The following is a 20,908-nucleotide window of genomic DNA, read 5'->3' as shown; positions in this document are numbered from 1 at the left end:
TTAGGGCGAAAGCCAGATTGAAAGGGGGAATGAGAGAAAAGTTAGTAACAAACGCAGAGAGCTGAGAGTAGACTATGCGTTCAAGTAATTTAGAGAGGAATGGAAGAAAAGAGATTGGACGAAGTTGGATACGAGATGAGGATTAGCGGAAGGTTTCTTCAGAAAAGGCATGATAGTAGCATGCTTGAAGGCAGAGGGGAAGTAGCATAAGAGAGACAGATATTGAAGGAAGTTAGGTAAGGAATGAGGAGAGGGTAGATCTTAGGAATAAGGAGTTTAGGGAGTGGATCAGAAGGGGCAGCAGTGGGATGAGATTTGGACAGGAGAAGGGAAACTTCAGACTGAAGAGAAGTCAGTCATACAGGTAGAGGGGCACTGGGGGAAAAGAGGGGATTGTAGCAGAAAGTGTTTTGGCGAAGAGAGAATCTTGGAGGAGAAGAAGTCAGAAGGGGATGGGGAGATGAGGTTGAGGGGTCATGAGTAGGTGGGGAGAGGAGGTGAGAAAGGGTTTGAAAGATACGACGAGGATGAGAGGCTTGGGAGTGTAGAAGGTTAGAGTAGTAGGAGCGTTTAGCAGAGCTGAGACAGGAGTCATATAGAGAATGGTAAGAGAAGTAGGATGTCTGGTTAGATAGAGAGGGGAATTTGAGCCAGCAACGCTCGAGGCGGCGTAGGAGACGACGCATGGACAAGAGGTGGGAGGAAAGCCAAGGTTGAGCAGGCTTACGAGTAGGGCGGAAGGATGAGAGAGGATAGAGTTGATCGAGACTGGAAGAGATTGATGAAGACAGAGAGGATAGGGCTTCATTAGCCGAGAGAGAAGAGAGAGTAGGAGCAAGTATTGTGAAAGAGAGAAGGCCTAAAGTTACGGAGATCTCTTCGAGAGGAGGAGGGCAAAGGAGACGTTTGAGGGAGAGGAGGAGTAAGAGAGAAGGAGAGTAAGGCATGGTCAGAGAGATAGTTGGGTAGAGTAGAGGGGGAGGAGTAGGTAGAGTTGAAGATAAGATCAAGAGTGGAGCCAGAAGAATGAGTAGGAGGAGAAGGGAGAGGAGGTAGGAGTCAAGTCTGGAGAAAAGAGGGGAAGGATGAAGGATTAATGAGAAGCATTTCTGAATTCAAGCATTGATGCGACTAATTTAGCAACATTTATTTTAAAAAAAGGTCCTTAGTTTGTAAATTAATGCCCATTTCTTTTTCTGAATTGTAATCTACCTTTCTTTTTGCAGTCTCTCCAGTTCTTGTTGGAGTCCTGTAAAGTTCTTGTAATTGGTGCTGGCGGATTGGGGTGTGAACTACTAAAAAACTTGGTAATTACATTTTTGTTTGTATTCAATTGAATTATATTGCTCTAATGCGTTTTTGTTTCGTACTGTTTAATTGGTAGCAATGCTGGCTTGAAGCTGACCTAACATTTATTGTGGATTTCAATTGCATGCATCTCTGCAGGAAGTGAACTCGTGATTGATTTTTTTCATAAACCGTGCATTCAATGCTGCTCTTAATATCAGGACACTATTCGAAGTAAATAACGTGACCTTTCAAGTGCTGTATCTTTCATAGATTTATGCTTTGAATATTCCCTGGTGTTAGACTGGGGATCCTCGATTAGTTTTACGCAGTATGATGTTGAAGCAAAAGCTGTGATTAGTGCTGCCCATACACCATGTTTTAGTTAATTTCCCCATCGGCCAATGGGAAGTGATGCCATGTCCGGATCCTAACACCATGGTGGGCTGATTGAAGTCCTCCACTCTGAAATTTCTTCAGCCGATTTAAATGACTTGTTCGCAGAAATGATTTCTTCACAACAATTTCAGTGCCAGCGAGCGATGTGCACGTTTCACACAAGATCCTCCACAAAGCATTTCATGCTGCCTGGATGACCAGCCTCCGGCACCCCAACAATGCACACATTTTTACACCTGGAGCATGATTCAAGGTTATCACACTTCTCACTGCCTTCAGATCTTTAATAAGCATTTAAGTGATTGATTGCTATTCTCTGAGATCGTCCTCTGTCCGACCAATCCTTGTTTCACCCTCCGTAATGCCTGTGCTCTCCTTGTCCTATTTTGTTTAGGAGTTTAAGTTGGTGGTTGTCATCCAGTTTGGTATTGAGGGATATAAATCCCTCCTGTGTGCTGCGGTAGATGTACCTCCTGTCATGAGCTGCAGCCTCAGCAGGGGAAGACGCCAGCTCGGGGCCTTTGCGCAGTTATGGGAATCTGGACATAGTTCTAGCAGATAAGTGTAGGCTGCCCTGTCCTTTTACTGCTACAGCGCTCTATGATGGAAAAATTAAGTATTTCGCCAGGCGTACAGTCGAATCAAAATGAATGTTACTGGCGCACTCAGCTCTAGACTGTCTTCAATACTATAGCAACAGTTGGCCCTGGTAGATTAGAGTGTGCAGTTGGTATAATCTACTCACTGGATTAAGGATAGGCTACAGTCCCAGTTAAATCCAAGGTGCTTCCAGCACAGGTTGAAAGGCTCATGTCTCGGAGCCGTATGCTTAGATTTTCAGGTGGCACCCGCCGAACATGTCGATGGAGCTGCCGCACCACACTCAAAGCAGCGGTGCAGCAGGAGGCTAGACGCTGCTACCCCCTGCAGGCCCGACATCGGTCAGCACACAACCCAGCGCCTCGCCACCTGCCACGGAGTAAGGGCCATGGCTCCAGGGCATTTGAAGACTAGTCCATGACAATGTCCACTAGCGCAACCCTTTATGATACAGGCTTCCTTATCAATGAGATCTTGGATGCCCACATGGTCAATAAAGCTGATGGAGGTGAAGTCATCAGCCTGTTTTATGGCAACTACATCCTCGACGAGGATAAACTCTTCATTGAGGACAACATTGAAGACCCAATCAGTGGTGGGGATGGCTTTAGGATGATGCTACACACTGCCGACCCTAGTGTCCCAGCAGGCAAAAATGGACGGCATAAAGGTGAGCTTCTACTGTCCTAACATTATCATTCTGCAATAGTGTATGGCATGCGCTCGTGCTGCTTTTCCATTTATTCAAAACGTGTGAACCTATGCAAGATCCAATGGTGGCAAAGGAGTTGGGTACTTAGCTGTTACTCCAGTTCACTTTTATTGGTATCTTTCATATGTTCACATGCAACCCACCCACCATCCCTGCTTGTTTGGAACCAGGCACTTAAGCCAGCTAGAATCTGAACACTGCCTCTGGTGCTGGAGTTGATAAATATTTATTGGCTGATGGAGAAATTAGCCAATTCAAAGTGTAGGGGCCTCAGTAGTCGTTGTGTTTTGTTTTAACAGCTTAAGGGAAACTTTAAGCGAGGATTCACAGCCTGAAGCTGGGAGAATATTCAAAGCATGTGAATCTATGAAAGATACCAATGCTGGAGAATTGGCTTTACAGTTAAGTAACTAACTCCTTTGTTGCCTTCCGTTAATGTGTGAAGGTCAAGATCATGGTCATTGTTGGGCAATTTTTCTACCACCCTCTGAGGATGCAACAACCACTAACTCTAAGGAGAAGGCTAATACATCTGACAAAGGAAAGCCAAACCTCTCGGTGTCGGAAACGTGGTCTGAGATACGAAGTTTAACTCTAAGGTAGGGGCAAGCTGGCACAGAAGTAATTGGGCCACACACAGCTCTAGAAAAGACACTACACCGATGGACTGAAAAATATATACTTTAATAAAGTTATATTATAGTCGCCACACTATAGTAGTTCCATAGGAAACCAGGAATTAAATTGCTAATAACCTTTGACTTGAATGACGGGTTTGGCTTATATTTTGCTAACAAAGTTTGTCATGGGCCTCCACAGACTAGAAATATTAATGAAATTTATTAAGAAAGCAAAATTATTTCTCACATTTGTTTTCCCAGAGAAAAAGTCAAAATGTCTGCCCTGCGCACAGCAAAAACAGCTGGATGGAAACAACTTCGGTTTTTGGCAAGGTTCTGGGGTAGTTCTGACCTAGCTAGATAAGTCCCAGAATGCATCAGAGGGGTTGGCTGACTTTTCAGAAATGAAAAAGCATCAATTTTTTTTTCTCCAAATGATATTACTTCTAACTTTTCTTGCTGGATAGGTTTGGAAGAAATTTTGAAAACCAAAGGTTTGTCAAGCACCCCCCCCCCCTCAATGAAACATTGGGAACCAAAACGTTTTTAAGACAACAAAATCAGCCCTTTCATTTTTCCATAGAGAGAAAATGATTTTCTCTAAACACCCGTAGAATGAACAGATTTGGACCAAATAAGAGACCAATTGGGCGCAAAGCATTGACGTAATTTCCTTGACTGTCTTCGGGCAAATCCATCCAATCGTTTTAAAAATATTCGACAGATAACTGGGTGCCCTCTGCACCTTAAAACATTTAAGTATACTGGTCTTGCTTTGCATCAGAGATGCTAATAACTTTTTTCTTTTTTTATAACTATATTTAAATGGTCAAACCATTAATACCATCAACACATATTGGCGAGAATCATAGAAATAACAGTATACATAACAATTTCTGCACCAAAATACAATTATCAGTAAACTATAACTTCCAATACAAAGACCCCTCGCATATCAAATAAACCATTACAACACAAACACTTGCACACAAACACAATCAAGACCAAAACACGACACATGAACACCCCCCCAAATAACTTTTGACTTGCTGGATGGATTTGGAGGACATTTTCTAAACCAAAGGTTTAAGGCCCCCCTCCCTCCCAACTGCAAACTTAAAATGCTGTTTTCAGCCTATATGCATTCATTTTCCCATATACGAAAAGTGCGGTTTTGAACAGGCATAGCATGAAAACCGCTGGGCAGATTCAGACCAAATAAGAAAACCAACTGTGCACAAAGCATCAACTTAATTTCCTTGACTGGTTTGGGGTAAATCCATCCAGTATTTTTTTGAAATATTCAACAGACATCGTGTTAGCCCCCATTTCCCTGTTCCTTAAAACCACATATTTATACATTAATTTCTGAGGCTTGTGGAACTGCTTTAATCACATGCTATACTTAGGCCGGTAGTCGCAGAGTAGTACGTGATTTGTTTTCGAAACTTGAAAAGGGACGTCGATTGGTTGTCAGCAATACTATCCCTAGTGCGACAACCATTGTAGTAGGACGGTAGTTTGCAGAGTTTTTCAGGCTGATTCCTTTGATTAGAAAAAGTGTATTTTAGAATTTCTTACTATTCTTTCGCTGGCTACCCATCGCCCTTAGCAAGATCTGCAGTGGATTTCGACAGAGGCCTACACTGTAGGGAGAGTGGGGTGGAGGCCATACTTTCCTCTCCTTTTAGAGAATGCCTAATCTTTTTCCCTCATTTCCTTCTCTTCCCCTCAGTTCCTTCGCTTTGCTGTGCTGCCTTTTCCACTAATCATGGAAAATATACCTTTTTAAATTCTGTCTGTCGTGCAAAACGCAGAGGCCTCCATTGCTGTGGAGGGAGCTTCCAGTGAGGGCAGCGTCGGTGTCCTAAGTGACCCCAAATGCGTACAGAATTTGAAAGACTCCCACGTGCGTGCCCCGACTCCATTAAGTAGGCCGGCGGACCTGTTACAGAGATGCGACTGAAGCACACACACTGCATGCCACAACAAGCACATCCCACGACCGACCTCGCTGTCGACCATTGAAAGCCACGCAGTGTCAAACAAAAGCTCCATCCTCTGGGCCATCGTGCTCACCGCATGACAGCCTTCCGAAACAAAGGTCAGTTTCTGACACTGCGCTTCAACGGCTCCTTCCACTATGTCAAATATGAGAGAACTCATTAAGAAAGACATCACCGGCCCTCTTTTTTAAAAATTCCCAGATGTTGAAAGCCACTAAAATGTGACGCCTCTACCGCCTAAGCCCTCTACTTACTAAGATAGTGGTCTCTCTAAATCTAAGGACCCCTCTTTACACTTACTCTTTTAGGGACCATGCCCCCCAAGGAGCCTACACTCTTACATGACACTTCTATACCCTCTGTGTTTTGAAGGTCATCTGAGTGGACTTCAGAGAGCATTGATAGGGTCATGAGGAAGACGTCATCTTTTGTAGACTTCATGGACCAGCAACTTGCAGAACTACTTAACCTTCAGGGCCCATCACACACAGGAGTAGCTAGCGATGAACCAGCAGTCAAGAAGGCACGCCTAGACACTTTTCAACCCAGCACCTCCACCCAGACCCAGGCTACCCCTCCCCTCTCAGGATTTATATTTTGTAGACCCCTCAGGTTCACTTGATCCTGGCCCTCGGGGAGATCAAGGCGAGCTGTATGACCAGGACCAGGGTGACCAAGACCAATATGACAACGATGATGTCATCCAGTCACCAGACCATCAAGATCGAGTGGCTGATTCCCCAGTCGACAACCAACTGCAGTACAATGAGCTGCTCCTCAAGGCCGCAGAACATTTAAACATCATGCAGGAGGCCCAAGTTGCTAAACATTTTGTGGAGGACATTCTTGGAGACAAGTCCGCAACCCAATTCTTTCCCCTCCTGCAATCGATTCAGAGACTCATTCAACCCGCTCTCCTAACACCAAACCTTACACGAGCAGTCAATCCCCATATCAAGGTAGTGTTCAGACTGGCCCCTACCGACCCTTTATACATTGGAGGTCAGCTGAAACCACAACTAGGAAATGGGCATGCCCACCTAGCCTCTGCAGAGGCCCCACTTTTGACAGAAAAGTGGCTTACTCTGCTTCTTATCAGAATAGGATAGCCAACAATACTACCCTCATGGCCCGCAACCGTTGCCATAAGTGGGACGAACTGCAACTACAAATTGAAACTGTCCCAGAGCCTCTAAAATATCAGTTCCTAAAGACTGTAACCGAAGGCAAGCAGGTGGCCAACTGCATCTTAAAGAACAACCTGAAGCTGAAGGCATGCTCTTGAAGTGCCAGTTTAGGCAATCCAGTTTTAAACTTGAAACACAGGCCACCTTACGCAAAATGCCAACCAAATGCACTATTCGGTGAAGGATACCCTTAAAAACACCAAAGAAGAGTACCACACCCTAAAATCTATTGGGCAGCTGTCCAACAAGGCGGTTCCATGGACAGGACCCACAACGCTCCTCCAGTTATGGGCAAGGTAGCCAGTCTACATCATGGAGCACCTCGCAGTGACACTCCTACACCTCCAATTTTCAAAGAGGCTACAAAAGAACGAGGAGCATGGGTAGAACCTCCTCTGCAAGGGGCTCCACCCCTCCCAAACAACGACAATTCGCTCCAGGTCCCCTTCCGTGCCACTCCAGTAGGAGGTTGCATCTCACACTTCATCCATGCATGGGAGGGAGGGGTCACCTATGACAAGTGGGTGTTATCCACTGTGGTGGGCGGATACTGTATACAACTTATAGAAAACCCATCCAACTACCTGCCGAAACTAAGAAAATCAACACAGGAGGAAAAAAGCATACTACTGGAGGAGGTGAAAACACTGCTGGAAAAGGGCGCCATAGAAATCGACCCAGCAAACCAGGTAAACGGGGGTATTTATTCAACATACTTCCTTGTGCCAAAAAAAGATCCAACAATGCGCCCAGTGTTAGACCTACGCCTTGCAAACAACTATGTCAAGCCACACAAAATCTGCATGACAACGCTACAAGAAGTAATCTCACTGCTAAAGCAGGGGGACTACATGGCAACATTGGATATGAAAGATGCCCGTTTTCATATTTCAATGTTCCCAGGGCATAGAATATTCTTGCGCTTCAAGATCGCAAACCAGCTCTACCAATTCAAGGTGCTACCCTTGAGAATAGCATCCGCTCCAAAGGTATTCAAGCTACTGGCGGTGGAGGCAGCGCACCTGCGCAGGGAGGCAATCCCAGTGTACCCCTACCTGGATGACTGGCTGATCACAGGGGAGTCCATCAAAGGAAAGAATAAAAAACATGCAACTGCAAATACTAGAGTATCAAGCCGGTCACCAGATAAGCGTACGCAAAACTATGCATTTGCTCGGCATGATGGCATCTTGCATTTACCTGGTCCCACATGCACGTTTGCGCATGTGCCTGCTGCAGGAGTGGTTGGCGAAACATTAGTCTCCGGCAAGCGGTCAGTGGGTCGATCTAGTGGTCGTTTCGCCAACACTATACAAGCCCTTTGCTGGTGGACTAAGGACAATCTGTTAAGGGGAAACACTTCCCGATCCCGGGGTACAAACGGTAGTTACAACAGACGCATCACTCTGGGTTGGAGGCACATCACCTTCATCTCACAGCACATGGTCTGTGGACTCAGATCACTACACAGAACCAGATCAACCGGGTGGAACTTCTAGCGGTACTCAAAGCTGTTCAGGCATTCGAAGCACAGCTGACGAATCAGTTGGTACAAAACCTGACCGACGGCACCACTGCAATGTTCTACATCAACAAGCAGGGGGGCACACATTCTCCAAATCTGTCCACTGGCACAGAAAATATGGAAATTGGCACCCCGGGGCGATGTTTCTAACTTCTCAACATGTTCCAGGGGAACTCAACACTCTAGCAGATTTGCTAAGCAGAGACACTTTACCAGAAGAACACGAGTGGCGATTTGACATAAGTGTCATAGATCACAAATCCCCACAATGGGGTTACCCCACAATAGACTTGTTCACTACAAAAGAAAACAAGCAATGCCCAGATTTTGCATCCAGGTTTCCCCAACCAGACTCCAAGGGGAACGCCCTATGGATGAGTTAGTCAGGGCAATTTGCTTATGCTCACCCCCCACACCCTCAATTCCTTTAATGAAAAAGGGTGGTGAACAAGATTCACAGAGAACAGATGACGCTCATACTAGTTGCTCCTATGTGGGTGAGACAACCATGGTATCCACATCTGCGCAAACTGGCAATGTGCGATCCCGTCAAACTCCCGGGCCAGGCCGATTTGCTGACCCAGCACGGGGGAATAACATTACACCCTCAACCTCACTCAATGAACTTGGCAGCATAGCTCCTGAGGTCATAGAGTTTAGACATTTGAATCTATCACAGAGGTGTATGGATATCCTCAGCAAGGCACGTAAACCAAACACCAGACCATGTTATTTCGACAAGTGGAGGAGATTGTAATTTGGTGCCAGTCTAAACAAACCCCATAGAATGTACTCCATCACACATTCTCCAGCATGGTGTCTGGCATGGATTCACATGCTCATGAATATTCCCCGTCGTCAGGCTGGGAATCCTCGGTAAAGAAAAAACCAATATCAGTTTCGTTTCTGATCTGTCTTTCGTAGTAACAACCAATCACTGGTCTCTGCGTCATACTGACCACAGCCAAAGACTGCCCTCTACCTAAGCACCGCCTCTGGCAGCCATCTTCAGATTTTTACCGCACGTTGATGTGTTGGGATCCTCGTGCTATTGCTCTCGAGCGTTAGTGCTATTTTTCGCGCTTTTTCACAAAAAACTTCGATTCTTTCGGTCAAAAGAGCCTCAAGCTCCACCGATCCTACATCCGATCAACGGGGACCCGTGTCGGATTCGTCTGTGCCCCTCAAGGGTGAAGATTTCGTCGAGCTACACTTCGGAGGACTCCAGAAGCTTCTCAGGCCCGGTCTCGGAGATGGCCCAGGAGAAGGGAAGCTCGACGCCCGGAAAGCTGTTCAGGGTCTGCCCTGGATGCCAGCTGCAGAACGTCTTTGAGGACGAACACTCTTTCTGCCTTTACTGCCTTCATGAGGACAAGACGCACGTGGAGAAGGACTGTGCGTTTTGCGGCAACATGTCGGAACGGACCATGAAGGACCGCCATCAACGTCTCGCCAACTGGCTGGAGGGTAAGAGCCCGTCTGGCGAGAAGAAGAAGAAATCCGAGCGGTCTTCTAAGACCTTTGAGGGCGCCCCGGCGACGGGGGCCCAACATAAGGCTAAGCACCGCGAGTCCGCTGGCACCGGGAGCGCCGAACGGTCGGGCTCTACGGGCGCCAGGCAGGGCGCACCCTCCCCGGCACCATCAACCACGAGCCAACGCTCTGGGTCGGGTAAGAGGAAGGCCGAGCACCTGGCGAAGCTCCTGGAGAGGCCCCGGTCGAGCTCTAAGGCAGAGGAGGAGCGTGGCAGTGCCCCCTCCCTCAAGGATAAGGCGATGAGCGCACCTAAGGTGGTGAAGGCCTTGATCCATCCGACCAAGCCCTCTATCGAAACGGTCGCGGCGGCCCTGGCTCAGCCTGTGGAGGCTGCACCAGTGGTGGCGACCTCGGGGCCCAGAATCTCCCTGCCTCCTCGGAGGGAGTCTTCTTTTGTGCCCATCGATAGGACCCCCGTGAAACCCTCCGTGGGGAAGAAGGGGGGGCAGGGCGTCGTCGTAGATTCGGCCTCAACCTCAGAAGAGGAGCTGATCGAGGTCTTAAGCCACGGCCTAGGCGTGGAAGGCCAGCCCGTCGGAATGGACCCCGACGCAGGTGACGACGATGACATCGTCGAGGATACCGACGGGGCCCCTGCTCGCCCGTCGGACTCCCCTCTGCCAGCGCCGCAAGACAACTCGGCGGCCATTTTGTTGGCCATACAGTCCTTATGCTCCGAGATAAGGACGAGGCTACCGTTACCGACGGAGGAACCTCTCCCGTCGGGGGATCCAGAACCGGGACCTTCTGGTGTTCCCCCTACCAAGAAAAGAAGGATCCATCCACCACCTCCTTTTCAACCGTCGCGCCCCGTCCAGCCCTCCTCCCCGTCCACCCGAGGGGATGATACGGGGACTGACACGGCAGCGACGGGTACGGACGACGAGGCATACGACGAGGATTTTCCGTCGTCGCCTCCCGCCAGGGCTTCTCCGCCCGACGAGATCGGGTCTTTCCACTCCATGATCTCCAGGGCTTCCGAGCTTTTCCAACTCTGCCCTGAGGAGAAGAAAAAGGAAGGCTTCCTTTATCAGCGGCGCGAGGCCAAGAGGAAGACGGTCCTCGCAGTGCCTCTGTTGGACGACATTTGGGATGAGGGCCTTTCCCTCCTCAAGAACCCTTCCACGACGCCAGCTAGAAGAGACCGGTACGAGAAAAAGTACCGGGTCCCGGACACGGCCCCCCTGTGCCTCCGGGCGCAGCCTACCCCGGATTCCGTCGTCTCCGCGGCAGCCAGGAAGAAAGCGGGGGGGGGTGCGGCCTCCACATCGACTTCCCCGCCGGACGGCGAGGGAAGGAAATTGGATGCTATGGGACGTAGAGTCATCTCGTCGGCAGCAACGACGATTAAAGCGGCCAACGCCTTGGCTATCGTGGCTCGCTACGACAGGGAGCTCTGGTACAAGATAGCTCCCCTGCTGGATTTTCTGCCGGACGACAAGAGGGCGGAGGCCCTGGAGATCCTGCAGGAAGGTGAGGTGGCCTCGGACCACGCCATTACCGTGGCGACGGACATCGCCGACACTGGGTTCCGCCAGCTGGGCAACAGCGTTTGCCTTCGACGTCGTGGATGGCTCAAAGCTACGGACTTCCGGCAGGACGTCCAGACCAGAGTCCTGGACATGCCCATCGACGGGAACAATCTGTTTGGGAAGACAGTGGACGATTCCCTTCAGGCCATCAAGGCGGATACTGAGACGGCCCGGGCCCTTGCAGTTCTGCAGCAACGACGGACGCCCTTTCGGAGCAGCGGAGGCAAGGGCGCCTCCAAAGGTTCCGGCGGCGGTTTCGCTTCCTACCGTCAAGCGGCCCGCTCGTCGTCGCAAGAGGCCTACAGAGGACGAGGCAAGTCTAGCGGACCCCGCCGTCGTCGCCAAGGAGGTCAAGGCGGCAAGGCCGCGTCCAAGCAGGATTGAACCGACCGTGGGGTCGGGCCCCCACCGAAGCACCCCGGTGGGAGGCCGGCTGGCGGGCTTCGTCAGCGTGTGGGAGTCCATCTCCACCGACCGTTGGGTGCTGGACGCCCTGGCCCGGGGCCACACGCTCGAGTTTCAAAGAAGGTGCCCGCGCGTCCCCCCCGTGGCCAGGAAAGAACTTCACGCCCCTCAACTTCTCCTGGAGGTAAAGGCGATGCTCAGGAAGGGCGCCATCGAACTCGTCCCAAAGGGGCTTCGGGGCTCCGGAGTCTACTCGAGATACTTCCTCGTGAAGAAGAAGACGGGAGGATGGCGCCCCATCCTAGACCTGCGACGTCTGAACAAGTTCATCAAGGCGCAGAAGTTCCGGATGGTCACCCTCCAGCACGTCCTGGGTCAGCTGGAGGAAGGAGACTTCCTATCGTCGTTGGATTTGGAGGATGCCTACTTCCACATTCCCATCCTAAAGGGGCACCGGAAATTCCTCAGGTTCGTGGTCCAAGGGCGTCATTACCAGTTCAAAGCCCTTCCCTTCGGACTACGGTCGGCACCCAGGGTATTCACCAAGTGCCTCGCACCGGTGGCGGCGCAGCTGCGCCGCGAGGGGATTCACGTCTACCCCTACCTGGACGACTGGCTCATCCGCGCCAAGACGAGGGAGCTCGCCGTGGTCCACACGGCAAGGACCGTCCAACTCCTCACGGACCTGGGATTCTCCGTGAACTACGCCAAATCCCACCTGGTGCCCGCGCAAGTCGCACTGTTTCTGGGAGCGAGGCTCGACAGTGTCCCTTCTGGCCTCCCCGTCGGAGGAGAGGACCAGGACCATCTTGGGCAAGGTGCAACGGATGTTGGTGGCCGACGCGGCCAAAGTGAGGTCCATCAAGTCCCTCCTCGGGATGATGTCTTCCTGCATCTACCTCATTCCCATGTGCAGGCTCCGGATGCGCCCGTTGCAAGAATTCCTGGATGCGCGCTGGATCCAGACGACGGGCAGCTTCGAGGAAAGGATCAAGCTCGACGAGAGCTTCCGACGAGCGATACGGTGGTGGGGCACCCGCGCGCATCTGACGGCGGGCATGGACTTCCAGGCCCCAGCCCACCAGGAGACTGTGACCACGGATGCCTCCCTGGAAGAGTGGGGAGCGCACACCGAAAATCTGCACGCAAGGGGACTCTGGCTCCCGACGGAGAAGTCCCTGCATATCAACGTCCTGGAGCTCCGTGCAGTGTTTTGGGCCCTCAGGTCCTTCCTTCCGTCCCTCAAGGGCAAGGTGGTGAGGATCTTCACCGACAACACCACCACCATGTTTTACATCAGGAAACAGGGCGGAACCAGGTCCCCAGCGCTGTCCAAGGAGGCGCTGGACCTGTGGCATTGGGCCGTCGCCCAAGGGATTTTTCTGGTGCCGTTTCATCTGGCAGGGATAAAAAACACCATCGCCGACTCACTCAGCAGGGAGCTGCGCTCGTGCCACGAGTGGGAACTACGACAGGATCTGGTGGATCGCCTCTTCCGACGGTGGGGCACACCCCAGATCGACCTGTTCGCGACGGCGACGAACACCAAGTGCCGGAGGTTCGCCAGCAGGTTTCCCCAGACGAGGAGCATGGGCGATGCTTTCTCGTTCCCCTGGGAGGGCCTGTTCCTCTACGCGTTCCCTCCTTTGCCTCTGCTAATCCGGCTCATCAACCAGCTCAAGAGGTCACGGTGCAGGATGATCCTCGTCGCACCTGCGTGGCCGAGGCAGATATGGTTCCCGGACTTGCTGGACTTGTCAGCGTCCCCGCCGATCAAGCTGCCGGCGGACGCGGATCTACTCTCCAGGGAAGGAGGCGCCATCCTCCACCACGACCCGAAGTCGCTGAACTTGCAGGCCTGGCTCCTGCAGCGCTAGAGTTTGGAGGATACGACATACCGGCCGATTGCAGAGAGGTTCTTGCAAAGGCCAGGGCGTCCTCGACTCTTAAATGCTACGGACACAAATGGAAGAGGTTCTCTGTCTGGTGCCGCGCACAGAAGATTAACCCTCTACGGATTACGGCTCCCCAAGTACTGCCGTACCTGCTGACGCTGGCCAAAGCTGGTCTGGCACACGCGTCCATCAAGATTCATCTTGCTGCGATCTCCCGATACACCAGAACCACGGGGCGGACGTCCTTGTGGTCTCATCGTCTGGTGAAAGAGTTCATGAAGGGACTGTTCAGATCGTTCCCGCCGGTGAAGGCTCCGGCCCCGGCGTGGGAGCTCAACGTGGTGCTGACCAAGCTCATGGGACCTCCGTTCGAGCCTCTGCACTCGGCCCCGTTGAAGTTTCTATTGTGGAAAACAGCTTTTCTTGTGGCCATCACCTCCGCACGACGAGTGGGAGAGATCCAGGCCCTTTCCTGCAAGGCCTCGTACTTGACTTTCCACGACACGAGGGTAGTGCTCAGGACGCACCCCTCCTTCATGCCCAAGGTACCGTCGGACTTCCATCTCAACGAACCCTTGGTGTTACCTGTGTTCTTCCCGTCGCCTTCGTCGCCGGCTGAGAGGACTTTGCACTCGCTGGATGTAGCTAGAGCGCTGAAGTTCTACGTGGACCGCACGAAGGGTTTTCGGAAGACGTCACAACTCTTTGTGAACTTTGGACCTGTCAATCAGGGGAAGGCTCTCTCGAAGGCTTCCATCTCCAGATGGCTCTCCGGCTGTGTCATGTGCTGTCACCGGTTGGCAAACCGACCGCTGCCTGGCCGTCCGAGAGCCCATTCCACCAGAGCGATCGCAGCTACCACGGCGTTCCTATCTGGTGTGCCCCTGCTGGACATATGCAGGGCTGCTACGTGGAGGTCGACGCACACCTTCACGAAATTCTAGTGCGTCGACCGGGATTCCAGGGAGGAGTCCAGGGTCGGCCAAGCAGTGCTGCGCAACCTGTTCGCCTGAGGTGAGCCTGGTGAGGAGGTAAGATGCTTAATGTTGAGTTGATGTGATGCTTGATGTTGAGCCTTTGCCACCTCCCGTGGTTGTGCATGTGTGTACTGCTATGTATTCTTTATTCATGAGCATGTGAATCCATGCCAGACCCCATGCTGGAGAAGGAACAAGTTACTTACCTGTAACTGTTGTTCTCCAGCATGGGTCTGGCATGGATTCACATGCGAACCCTCCCGCCTACCCCTCTGCGGCTCTTCACTTGGTCATACTGCCACTTCACGTGCTTCCAAATCTGAAGATGGCTGCCAGAGGCGGTGCTTAGGTTGAGGGCAGTCATTGGCTGTGGTCAGTATGACGCAGAGACCAGTGATTGGTTGTTATTACGAAAGACAGATCAGAAACGAAACTGATACTGGTTTTTTCTTTACCGAGGATTCCCAGCCTGACGACGGGGAATATTCATGAGCATGTGAATCCATGCCAGACCCATGCTGGAGAACAACAGTTACAGGTAAGTAACTTGTTCCTTCTTCACTGTATGCTCCACTTGTTAGACTCGGGGTTAGTATTTAACTCTATAAAGGTTCACCTGGCGGGTTTATCAGCTTACACCACCTCTCACAAGAAAGTATCATGGTGGAAGGTTCCCGCCATTGAGGCATTTATGGAGGGAGTAAAGTGACTGCACTCTCCTATTTCAAACCCACCGTTTGGCTGGGATCTCAATGTAGTACTTGCAAAGCTCATGGGACCCCTCCTTTGAGCCCATAAGTCTCAAACATTTCACATATAAGACTGCCTTCTTGGTGGCTATTGCATCCATAAGAAGGGTTAGTGAACTTCAAGCATTGTCCGTGCCGGACCCATTCTTTGTCATCCACAAGGACAAATTGGTTTTACAAACACACCCAAGGTTTTCACCTAAATTAATTTCCAAATTTCACGTAAACCAATCCTTTGAGCTACTGGCCTTCTTCCAGAACCCAACAAGCTCAACTGAGAGAACTCCATACACTAGATGTAAGGAGAGCGGTCCTTCACTATGTAAACACGACCAGGCTGCTCAGAAAAACAGACCAGATGTTTGTCTCCGTAGCACCAGGTAGAGAGGGCAACCGCATTTCCAAGAATGCCATCTCCAGATGGATAGTCGGATGCATACAGCTCTGTTACTCATTATCAAGCAACACACTGCCTTTCACACCAAGAGCTCACTCCACAAGGGGTACAGGAGCTACTTTGGCCTTTATCGCAAATGCCTCGCTGCACACCAAAGCAAAGCAGCTACATGGAGCTCAGTACACACTTTCACTCAGCACTACTCAATTGACACTCATTCTAAAGCAGATACACAGGTGGGACAAGCGGTTCTAAAACATCTATTTGCTGCTGGACCTTCTCACAACCCACCACCTTCTCCTAACACTGCTCGCTAATCTATGCATAGCATGTGATCTAAGCGGATTCCACAAGCCTCAGAAGGGATACATTTCTCACTGTAATCGTATTTCTGATGCTTGTATCTGCTTAGATTCACATGCGCCCACCCTTCCTCCCCCTTGGAAAGAAGGTGCATAGATGTTTAACCTTTATCTGATAATATCTGCTTTAATACACCTGTACTCGCGCTACACTCTCATGTCAGAAACAAAATGTGAGGGACCTTGACGCTGTGAAGGACCATGGGTACAGTGGACGTGACACTATGGATAGTATTACTGGCACACCCTGTCGGCTTCCCTTTTCGAGTATTGAAATCAACAACTGTAATACTCTGCAGCTTCCACTAGATGTTGGCCTATGCATAACATGTGAATCTAAGCAGATACAAGCATCAGAAATACGACTACGGTGAGAAATGTATCATATCTATATCGACAGCTCACCATCCAATGCAAGCCATATAAGCCTGGACGTTTGTGCAATTTTGTGTTGTGGTAAGTCAGGCGACTGACAAGAGGGCATGTTTTTCAGCAGAATCTTTTTTTGAAATAATGCCTCCTTTAAGCCCTACTTCTATGATGAGGTCTCTACGCTGATAAACGGGTGCTCCTCGGGACATTTTGCACATAAACTGTCCCAAACTATGCTACCCTAACAACTGCCCTACCACTTTGAGAAAAAAGGCAACATAAACTTGAGCTTGGGATAGGTAACCCCCCCCCCCCTTAGATGGATTAGTGGTGGCTGGTTTTGTGACCATAACCCCACCGGCCCCCAACTCCCCCAATCATAGTTCAGTCTTTTCCGGTCCTATGCTGATTATGGTAGTGCAGTTCTTTTCTAAAAAGGCCTTGTAAGGCAGTTGAAACCTATCCCGATTTCTTCCGGATGTGTTCTAGGTTCTCATGACCTGAGTTGATTGGTATTGAAAAAACCAAAAATCTCCCACCCCCTTGTTTGTCATTTATAATTTAAGAATCACGTTGGCCTGCTCCGATTGTCAATTTGCTCATCCCCTGGTGGGATATTTGGATTCTCCGCACTGCATGTGCTCTGGGCTTTCCCAGCCCTGCTTTGCTGCTCTTACTTCACCCGCTTGGCTTATGCAAATTATCAGCCTGACATGGGCTATTTGCTTTCTCAGCTAGACTGTTTGTCAGTTCTTTCACTCTCGTGCGGCGTGGGTTCTGCTGTGGCCTCACTGTTAGGGGAGTTTTCCTAAATTCCATGAGGTAAGACTTCATAAAACTATCCCTTGGCATGCAGGTCCCCAACTCTTAGTACAAGTCTGTACTCCTCAAGGAAACTTGGTAGAGTGGCAGAGTATTCAGGCTTATCATAGGAGGAAGATGTGAGCTGCAGGTAAGTACACTGAACCCAGATAGTACAGTAGTCCAAGGAAACATGTACACCATGTTATATTAAAATATATAATTTTATATTTACACAAAGTCAGAAATCTACTTAGTTCAAATAACCAACACACTCGGGCATATGTTTCAAGGACCACTGCTTCTGTGGTAGCTGCTCGCGGTACATTTGCAAGGCATAAAATGAGCAGTGTCGCATAGCAATTTGCTATGCATTTCTGTCAGTTTGCTAATCAAATGGACACTTGTGCAGCAAAGATAGGTATTTAAGTTGCCCTCTTTAATGAAAGAACAGCTTGCCCTGCATTCCTTTTGCCCTCTGTGCTCTCTTCCCCCCCCCTCTGTTCTCTGTTCACCTCAAGTCCTAATGGAAATAAGTGCAGCAGTAATAAAAGTGCCAATGGCATGTGTGGGAGTGCTGTGTAGGAATTTCCTTTTCTTTTTCAAATATTTGCAAACCAGAAATAATCTGGATGCTTCTTTTATTAAGCTTTCTATATCCTGTCTGGCAAAGACCAGAATGTGTCAACTCTAATATTTTTTTAAAAGACAGTCCTGCAATTCCATTCCTAAAATGTAGGTTGTTAAATACATGATTAGTGTATTGATACTGTAAAACACTGCATCATCTCTGTGCTTTACAGTAAAGTTTAGGTTAGGGTATCTAAATTTCATTGTCAACTATATTTCATTTTGTTAGGGACGATGCATCCAATTGACGAGTGAACACTTTTGAAAATGTACATGATCACATGATCAAATGCTTTTGATGGCAAACCTAGTTCAGTAACCTGCAGGTTGCATACATCTTGTAACTGGTGCTCAACCATGAGCAAACCCACACTCCTAGACAGTCTATATTATCATACAGTTGCTTTATACCATGTACCCTGAAATTGAGATGACCACCAACTACAAGATTCCATTTCGTTTGCCCAGTTCTGTCTGCTATGCAATCCACTGTGCTCGGACTCTTTCTTTCCTCTTACATAATGAATACACAAAGCAAACTAGATGCTCACGCAAAGTAGTGATCAATAGTTCCATCCAATCTGTAAATCCACAGTTCTATTGCAATACCAAACACTGTAGTTGGCCTCCAGAGCTCGCTTTGCTTTATGATTGCATTATATATTACCACCTGCAGGAGACAGCTGGGCAAACTTTTCAGGGCCTTTTTATCATATCTGTGTCCATACATGCAGCTGACCTTTTCCATTTTACAGACACTCAGCTGTGGCTCGCAAAGTCTTTTTGCCCACTCGCATAGTCGAGTACTTTTTATGACGGGCGAGTAGCACTTGAAAGTGATGTTTAAACCTTTTATGTAACATTTACTTTGTTTAAATGTCAAACAAAAGTTTCACACTGCATGGCTGGCCGCTGGGTGGCAGCCGTGTGCCAAAGAAAGCAAGTTGTAGTGACATGCACCATTGTACACAAATCACATTTTAAATATGTTGTGCTCCATTGGTATGGGTCGAGTGCATTTCTCTTAGGTTGAATAGGGAAACCGACCTGCAGGTCTAGTTGAATTTTAAAGAATTTGCAATGCTTGATTTCTCCGTCTTATTTCAGCAGTTTGCAAAACTGCTTTATTGTTGCTCATTTCATGTCCTGGGTACAAAGAACTTCTGGTGACCTTAACGACATTAGTACACAATTGCTAATCAAAACATTTTGAATTAGCAAACTTTGCTAATTGATTTTTGAAAACTAATTTATGCCTTGCAATTGTTACAGGGTTTGACACTAATGACACTTCTACAGTATTATCGGTACTACCGCGCACTTGTGTTAAGACAAGGATATACAGTAATTTTATTTAGTTAGTAAAACCACATAAGATAGTCTCTTAGGACAAAAAAAAGGTTGGTCATACAGTAGCAGAGCTTAACGTTCAAGAGACCCTTTCTTGGCAAACTAACGCTTTTAAAACCCAATCCCCAACTATATGCAAAAGTCAGTTTGGAGTGGATTCAAAATCTTAACGAGCACAACAGCAAATGTTCCTTAGAATACTTTTAGTCTCTGGGAAAAGATACTTGAATAAACACAACGATAAAGACCCTGCAAAAGGACTCAGAAAAAAAAACACAAGCCGGCCGCTTGAGTCCAAGGTAGAGTAGACACCCTGGACACCTCTTCACAAACTTCAACACTCTGGGACAACTTCTTGGTTCAAGGTAAGCAATACCTTTTTACCCACAGTACCTTCGGTTAGAACAAGTGTATGTAGCTGGACCCGTTCCCCTGATTCCTCGGTCTGGTGACAAAAGGAAGGACTGACTCTGAATGGGATGTCTCTGCAGGGTTCTCGAGAGAGGTGTGCCGTTGCACAGATTTCTTTGGTCCCCTCGGTCTGCTAGCAGTTTTGGCACCTTTTTCTCAGCACCAACAAAGGACGCTACTCACCCGGCACATCTTCAATTCCTGTACTCCTGCACTTTGGTGAGGGGACTTGGATGATTTGGATCGTGTCTCTGGAGGTTCACCTGGAGCCCAGAAAAGACTTCGACGGATTCAGCTTTTCAAAGATGATGCACTGCAAATGGGTCAGAAGTCTCCTGGAATTTGCGGGCTGCAGCTCTAGAAAGGCATAGCACCTACAGAGATGGCTCAAATTGTAGTTTGTCTTGGGGCTGGTTGATCCCACCAGCCAAAGGGAAGGAGTAGTCCTCTTCGGAGCTCCTCTGTCGAGTGGAAAACGGGCTAAGGACCACGTCGCTTCACGTTGTTGCGAAGGGTCTGCAGGTGTCGCTAGTCCTCTTCAGTTACTTCACTTTCCAGTGGTCGACTTGCCTTTCACCTCTGGAACCTCATCTTTTATTCAGTTTCAGCACAGACCTCTCTGCAATGTCTCTATGCAGTTTATAGAAAGGGGGGCGGGTGTCCTTACAAATTGGGACAGCCAGCCCCCATCCTCCCTCCTCCCCCCCCCCCCCCCCTGCCCAGACGCTTTCCACTTTGGTCTCACTCCCTGTGTTGGCAGGGACCTTTTATGTTCCTCCTGGAATGAAAGGGGAGATTCCATTGGTTCCACTCTCCTTGAAAGGGTTGCAACAGATACAGGTCAGAAACCAAGCCATCCAATTCTAAAGGAACCTGCACATGATTGCCCTGTTAAATTCCCATATTACAAACACTTGGGATTTTGAAGAAAAGGGAGGTGGAGTAAATCCCTTACTTGGGGTTTCCATGTCCACTATGTGGGCGGCGGTGGCCACCTCCAGTGGGATCCTGCTTACCCTGTTCCCTACGAGGTGTTAAGATAGCATGCTTACCTCCCTAGTCACAAAGGGGATGGCATCCCTTTGGGGGGATGGGGGGCAGGGGGGCGGGAGAAGGGACCAGTTCTCCTGGATTTGTCATATTAGCTTGACTTTG

General features: G+C 49.2%; 1 protein-coding gene across 6 annotated transcripts in view; it reads left to right on the top strand.

The window, feature by feature from the left end:
• The window catches only part of UBA3 (ubiquitin like modifier activating enzyme 3), a 1,318,404-nt gene that overhangs the window by 222,065 nt on the left and 1,075,431 nt on the right, over positions 1–20,908 (top strand). For all 6 annotated transcript variants that reach the window (XM_069643803.1, XM_069643802.1, XM_069643804.1 and 3 more), the window contains one exon: positions 1,227–1,307. In XM_069643803.1, coding sequence (XP_069499904.1) covers positions 1,227–1,307 — 81 coding nt within the window. The remainder of the gene's footprint in view (positions 1–1,226; positions 1,308–20,908) is intronic.

This window comes from Ambystoma mexicanum, chromosome 2p (assembly GCF_040938575.1).
Source record: "Ambystoma mexicanum isolate Mex_15411 chromosome 2p, UKY_AmexF1_1, whole genome shotgun sequence".
NCBI lineage: Eukaryota > Metazoa > Chordata > Amphibia > Caudata > Ambystomatidae > Ambystoma > Ambystoma mexicanum.
This window is presented reverse-complemented; position numbering and strand designations above follow the sequence as displayed.